This window comes from Athene cunicularia, assembly GCF_003259725.1.
Source record: "Athene cunicularia isolate RWA chromosome 24 unlocalized genomic scaffold, athCun1 chr24_part1, whole genome shotgun sequence".
Classification (NCBI taxonomy): Eukaryota; Metazoa; Chordata; class Aves; order Strigiformes; family Strigidae; genus Athene; species Athene cunicularia.
This window is the reverse complement of record NW_020799132.1, coordinates 403,997-410,344: the sequence shown is the minus strand read 5'-3', so window position 1 is coordinate 410,344 and position 6,348 is coordinate 403,997. Positions and strand designations below refer to the sequence as shown.

Here is a 6,348-nt window from a genome sequence, read left to right as displayed (position 1 = left end):
CCGGCGCTGCCCCCGTGGGGTTTGGGGGGTCCCGGGGGTGCGGGGGACAAGGGACCCCATAGGGCGGGGAGGGGCTCCCGCCGCGAACGGGGACCCTGTAGGGTGCCAGCACTGGTCCCCGTAGGGATTTTTTTGGGGAGGATGTCTGTGGGGAGCTGGAGGAGCCCGTAGGGAGGTGGCGCTGGCTGCACCCTGTAGGTTTCGGGGGGTCCCCAGGGGACAGACCTCCCCTTATAGGTGGATGGGGGGTCCACAGGGTGCTGGAGAGCCTGGGATCCCCCCACACCCCGCAAGGTGTGCCAGAACCCCCCAGGGTGGGGTGCCAGTAGGGTCCCCAAGCTGGCGGGAAGCCTCTGTGTGTGTCCCAGCCCCCATTTTCCCTCACATTGTCACCCCTGCACTCCCCTCCAGAGCGGGTTTGGGGGGAGCCTGACTCAGGGTTCACCCACTTGTCCTCCTGCCCCTTTCCCATCCACCCCAATCAGGTTTTGGGGACCCTGTCCACAGGGCTGAGGGGCCAGAGCCCCCCAACCTCTCACTGTGGCTTGGAGGCCTTTCCATGCATAAGAACTGCCAAATCCCCTCACTCCATCCCCATACCTGGGAAAAAAATAACAATAATATTATCTTCACTTCATCCTAAAGGTCATTTATTTTAAAAATGAAGTGAAATAAGGGGAGCTGAGAGTTTGGATAGGTTTGGAACAACAGGCCTTGACAGAGGGAGTGAGACAACGTTTCTAATTAACACGCAGAGCTATAACAAACCTTCCCACACGCTTTATTAAAGAAATATTGTCGAGATGCCAGAAATAAAAAAGTGTTAAAAGCTCACACAACAATCCGGGGGTAATTACATGGCCAAAAAAAAAAAAATAAAAAAAAATCACAAGGCTCATTACATTCTTATTTCTCCTGTTGTTTGAAAAGTCTCACAGCCTGGGTGGTTTTTGGGTGCCTGCTCCCCTCACTCCTGGTTTTAACCCTGAGAGCAGCTCCACATGACGCGGGAGGCAAGTGGGGATGTTTCCTTTAACAATCCGAGGTGCTGGGGTCAATTTTTAATATGAGAATTTAACCCACTTGACATGCAAAAAGGGGATTTTTCCAAATTAGAGGAAGGAAAGCACGCACATGTGTGGTTAAAACATTTGTTTTCCTTCAGGAACTAGGAGGAGGTGTTTTTTCGAGGGGGGAAGCCGTTGGCCAGGTCCCAGCGCACCTCCCAGCGCAGGGCAGCTCTCTTTTTTTCGGTCGGCACGGTGTAAGTGTTGGGGACGTGGAGGTGTTGTGGCTTGCTGGGCAGCTCGGGCTTGCAGAGCATCTGTTCCCGGATGCCCCAGCGCAGTTCTTGCCGTTGATCCTCCCCTGGGATTCGGAATTTCTCCCATTCTCGTTTATATTCAAAATATTTGGCCACTCGGTCGGTTTTTCTCTGGTTATGACCCAGCGGCTCAAAACGTGGAGGAATGAAGGACTTGGGTTGTCCCGCCGTGGCGACGTAGTGAGAAGCGGAAGAGCTCCGGCTCCTGAAATCCCTGAGGAGAAAGGGGGGACTGCCCCCACAGGGCCAGTGGTGAGGGGATTCATCGAGGGAGCTGCTGCTCGTCTCGATTTCCCCCTCGGAGATGCTGTCTTCTAGACTGGTCTGGAGCGGAAACATTTTCCGCCTCAGGCTGCAAACGTCGGCATCGCTCTCTGGCTCGCTGCTCACCGACTCGTCAGAGACCTCCACTCCTCCATCAGGTCTGCGTCTCAGCACCTTCCTTTTCATGACCAGCCTCCTGGGTCCCCTCTGATTGTCGGAGAGCACAGGAAGGGCTGGCTGCACCCCCAAAACATGGGAGGCCTCGGCGTAGGGATCATCGCGGGGACAGGCCGGCTTCTGGGCGTACAGCCGGCTAAGGGCCAGTGCGGCCACCAGCTGCTCCTCATCCTCTGGAGAGGCCCATCCAAACCTCTCCGGCCCCATCACCTCCTCCATGATTTCTGCCACACTGGGTGGATTCTGCCAAAAAAAAAAACCAAAAAACAACCCAGAGTTAATTTCTTGCAGCACGTTTGAGCTGGCTAAAGACATAAAGGGGGCTCTGACAATTTCTGGGGTTCAGGGGTGTCAATGTAGGCTGCAGTGAATGGGATGGGGGGTCTGGGAGCACTGGCTGCACTGCTAGACCTCCCACCACCAGCAGAAGGCTCCTTCCCTGCAGCAAAATGGAAATGTAGTGCTGCTATAAAGCCCTGAAAGCCTCTAAAGTTATAATTAAGTTATATTACATATATAATAATTAAATTATAACCCCCCCTAATTCCTGTTTAAGAACTACGCTAAAACTAATTATATGATCAGTCACGTAACAGCAAGATAATGGACAAACACAGGGCAGATTCAGTTTGCTTTGTAAGTGCCCGGCAAGAGATAGTAATGATTTTCCCCTTGTACCTATTTTTAAAAACACAATATCCAGACACAATTTAATCTAGGGACATCCAAGAGGGTTTTTTTACTTCTACAGAGGAGGAGAAGGCTCAGGGCGGTGTGTCCAGCTGTTTGTTTAGATGTTGGCGACCACAGCCCAAAGGCTGTTTGAGTCTGGTTGTAGTAAACCTCAAGATCTGCGGTGAAAAGGGATCCAGAGGCGGTTTCCACTCGTGCCATGGGTTTGGGATATCCGTACTCCATGAAAACAGGTTGGAAAAACGCGAGTTTTAACCATGCCGTTACGAAATGTCGGAGCAGATGGCACGGTGAGATGAGTGGCAGCCGTCAGCGGGCTGTCTGAAGTGTTGATGCTGGATGAGCACGGCGTGAAAATGGAAAGGGCTCGGTGTGGATAGCAAAAGGCTAGTCGGGAACGTGCTGCCGCCACGCCTGGCTGAGAGCAGAGCTGATCGTGCGGCGGCAGCGGCAGCTGGGGGAAGAGGAGTGATTCAAAAGTGCCAAAAAAGGAGACTTGAGTAAGATGAAGCTGTCCGAGCAAAGGCCCTTTGGTCCTTCCCGTGCTCTGCTAGGAACGCCAAGGGGTTAAAAAATAAAGAATTATTCCATGGGTAACAATTATTTTACAGAGTAAGCCTCTAGGTGTAATAAAAACCACATTAAAATGCAAACCTTCTGATTTCCTTCTTCCTTTGCAGACCCTGAGGAGCTACTGGCAACTAATTAAGGCTCCAAGACGGTGGCTATGGCAGAGGAGAGTGTGGCTACTGATCAGGAGCGGCTCCTGAGGAGGGTGCAGGAGCTGGAAGAGGAGGTGAAGAGGCTGCAGGAGAAGCTCCAAGAGGACAAGGAGGGCGCTGGTAGAAAAGAGGCTCCTTCAGGCCCTGGGAAAGCCAAGAAACGCCACCAACGGCCCTTTGATTTTGGTGCCTACGGGCGCAGACACGTGGCACTGAAGATCGCCTACCTGGGCTGGGGCTACCAGGGGTTTGCCAGCCAGGAGAACACCAGCAACACCATCGAGGAGAAGCTCTTCGAAGCCTTGAAGAAGACACGGCTGGTGAACGACAGACAGACCTCCAACTACCACCGCTGTGGGCGGACGGACAAAGGAGTCAGTGCTTTTGGACAGGTCAGGATCCCCCCCCAGAGGCTTTCTCAGATTTCTGGTGGGATGGAGAGGTGGTGGCATTACTGTTCCGCAGTGATGAGCCACAACAGCACAGGCTGGATTAAGTTTTTAAAAGCCGTCGGCTTTGAAATCTGAAAATGAGCCTGGTGATGGCATCTTGCACACAGAATGATGATTTTAGACCCTCAAAGTGCTTGTTAGCCCTTATTACTGCAGCTTCCCCTAAAGCTCAGTGCTGCCAAAAAAGGGGAGATGCCCCTTCCTTGGCAGAGCCCCTCTCAGCTGATTTAACTGGCTACCCCCCCAAAAAAAAAAAAAATCCAAGAAATGGATAGCTTCCTGTGGAGGCAGGCAGCTGAATTCCTGCGCAGAAGGGTCTGAGGGGAGGTGCAGTGAGCGGAAGGGAGCGTGGGAGTGGGAGCTGGAGGGAGGGGAGCAAGCCGGCCCGCTCAGTGGGCACGGAGCCATCGGGCCGGCTGAGCCCTTCCTGCACTGCGCCGGCTTAGCTGTCAGGCCAGTTTCTCCTTCCCTCCCTGCTCAGGAAGCGGAGCTGGCTTTGCTTTTGCCTTGCCGGGGTGGTTTTGGCTTAGATGGGCGATCTGTTCTACTTCACAAGATGAGCCGCAGAAAATAAGGGATGCGAGCTGCCTTTTCTTGCACCGTTTAAAGTCCATGGGCACCTGCGGTGTTAATTAACTTGTTCCCACACCAGGTTTCCCAGGCAGCCAGGCTGTTACTGTATTCAAGTCATCACCTCCAGGGAAAAAAAAAAAAAAAAAAAAGCACATTATATCCTAAAAACAGTGATTAAAGTTGAAGCTGTTTTGAGACCGGACTACGTAGGCAGTCTGCAACTTTCTCTGTTTTATTAAAGGAATCCATAGCATCTGCTAGCAACCTTAGCAGAGGCACTTGCAGCTTTACCCGCAGGAAGGAGTGGTAAGATTGCCTGATTTAAGACACCTTCATCTGTAGGAGATCCTGAATTTATTTCACAGCAGTGTAGGAAGACTTGGCTTGACACGCCGAATACGCCCATCTGTGATCTAATCCTGGCTTTCCTCGTTTTGCAGGTGATTTCCCTAGATCTCCGCTCGAACCGGTTGGAGGGGAAGAAGTTCAATGGCCACGAGGGTGACTCAGGAGGCAAAAGCGAGGGGGAGGAGGAGCTCCGCTACACCCATATTCTGAATAGGGTGCTCCCACCCGACATCCGGGTGCTGGCCTGGGCCCCCGTGGAGCCCGATTTCAGTGCCCGGTTCAGCTGTCTCAAGAGGATTTATCGCTATTTCTTCCCCTGCGCCAACCTGGACGTGGCCCTGATGCATGCCGCAGCCCAGAGGTATGTGGGGACCCACGATTTCCGAAATCTGTGTAAAATGGACGTCGCCAATGGGGTGGTCAACTTTCAGAGGACGATCCTCAGCGCCGGGGTGACATGGGTAGAGAGAGGAGGAGAAACCGGGCTGCAGGATCCCTTCCGTCTGTGCCAGTTTGAAGTGACAGGCCAGGCGTTCCTCTACCACCAAGTCCGCTGCATGATGGCGATCCTCTTCCTCATCGGCCAGAGGATGGAGAACCCAGAGATCATTGACGAGCTGCTGGATGTGGAAAAGAACCCCCGAAAACCGCAGTACAGGTACTGAGAGCTTGGGGGAAACCTCCTGGGCTGCTTCTCAAAGCGACGGCTGCATGCAAAGTGCCGCTGGCAAGCCACTTCTCTGCCAGCCTGTGAAGCAGTCTCTCACAATATGGAAGCAAGCTGCCAGTGGCCTCTCAGGGAGGTACCCATAAGGATCTCATTTTTTTTTTCCTCTCAGACAAACTTGCAACAGCTTTAACCCTTGGTATTAGGTTAAAATTAATTTTTTAATTGGAAAAAGGAGTTTTATAAAAGACAGGGCTGGTTTTGCAGAAAGGACAGGCCCGTGCGCTGTTGCTTAAGCCTTTTTTGTCACAGCATCCCTCCAGACAGGGTAACGCCTTCTCTCCTTCTCCCTAGCATGGCAGTTGAGTTTCCCCTTGTCCTATATGACTGCGAGTTCGAAAACCTTCAGTGGCTCTATGACCGAGAAGTGCAGGAGTTCAACGTTACCCACCTACAGCAGCTCTGGGCCAACCATGCAGTCAAAACTCAAGTGCTACATAACATGTTACAAGGGTTAGATGCTGCGCCCATGGCTACTGGAAAAAGTAAGGGATGGTTTTATGGCAATACGTTGGAATCACAGAGGGATGGGGGTAACTGGCTTTAAAAAATAATTAAAAAAAGGGTAATTAGATTGTTCAAACCACTGGTATTTTTTCAATTATATTGCAGGCCCAGGGAACAACACGACTGTCCTCTGGGGAGATATGAAGCCTCCACTCTGCAGCCAGGTCAGCGGCTTCGTGGAAGGTGTCAAAGCCCGCACCTACAAACCTTTACTAGCCCGCCCCAAGTGCGAGGGGCTGGAGGCCCGCATCCGGCACTTTGTGCGGAGGGGCCGCATCGAAAACCCCCCGGGCCTGGAAGTGGTGGGGGACAGAGACCAGCAGCCCCCTGAGAGCAAGAGGAGCCACCGCAGCGATGCTCTGGGGAGCAGCGGTGCCATGGAGCAGCCTCCCAAGAGGGTCTGCGTGGACACCAAGTGATGGGTCACCTCAGCAGAAGGGCAGCTTGCTGCTTTGCCTTTTGGGGTTAAGTTGAAAAATACGTAGTTTTCCAGTTCTATTTTTATAAATTTCAAGAAATCTTACGAAGTGCTGTTGCGTCCTGCTCTGGGAGGGGATGGCG

At 52.6% G+C, this 6,348-nt stretch overlaps 2 protein-coding genes across 4 annotated transcripts; one reads left to right on the top strand and one right to left on the bottom strand.

The window, feature by feature from the left end:
* Nucleotides 1–84: 84 nt before the first annotated feature.
* Nucleotides 85–3,507, bottom strand: HYLS1 (HYLS1, centriolar and ciliogenesis associated). 2 transcript variants are annotated; one of them, XM_026863658.1, is made up of 2 exons: nucleotides 3,408–3,507; nucleotides 85–2,008 (listed from the first exon to the last, which is right to left on the bottom strand). In XM_026863658.1, exon 2 carries the CDS (start codon nucleotides 1,982–1,984, stop codon nucleotides 1,169–1,171), a length of 816 nt encoding a protein of 271 aa, XP_026719459.1. In that variant the 5' UTR covers nucleotides 1,985–2,008; nucleotides 3,408–3,507; the 3' UTR covers nucleotides 85–1,168. The 2 variants fall into 2 exon arrangements, with proteins under 2 accessions (XP_026719459.1, XP_026719460.1); XM_026863659.1 differs by lacking the exon at nucleotides 3,408–3,507 and adding an exon at nucleotides 2,509–3,118.
* PUS3 (pseudouridine synthase 3) lies at nucleotides 1,634–6,322 on the top strand. Of its 2 annotated transcripts, XM_026863653.1 has the most exons (5): nucleotides 1,634–1,746; nucleotides 3,139–3,572; nucleotides 4,646–5,211; nucleotides 5,575–5,765; nucleotides 5,893–6,206. In XM_026863653.1, exons 2-5 carry the CDS (start codon nucleotides 3,186–3,188, stop codon nucleotides 6,204–6,206), a joined length of 1,458 nt encoding a protein of 485 aa, XP_026719454.1. In that variant the 5' UTR covers nucleotides 1,634–1,746; nucleotides 3,139–3,185. The 2 variants fall into 2 exon arrangements, with proteins under 2 accessions (XP_026719454.1, XP_026719455.1); XM_026863654.1 differs by lacking the exon at nucleotides 1,634–1,746 and having other exon boundaries at nucleotides 3,186–3,572; nucleotides 5,893–6,322.
* Nucleotides 6,323–6,348: the final 26 nt, after the last annotated feature.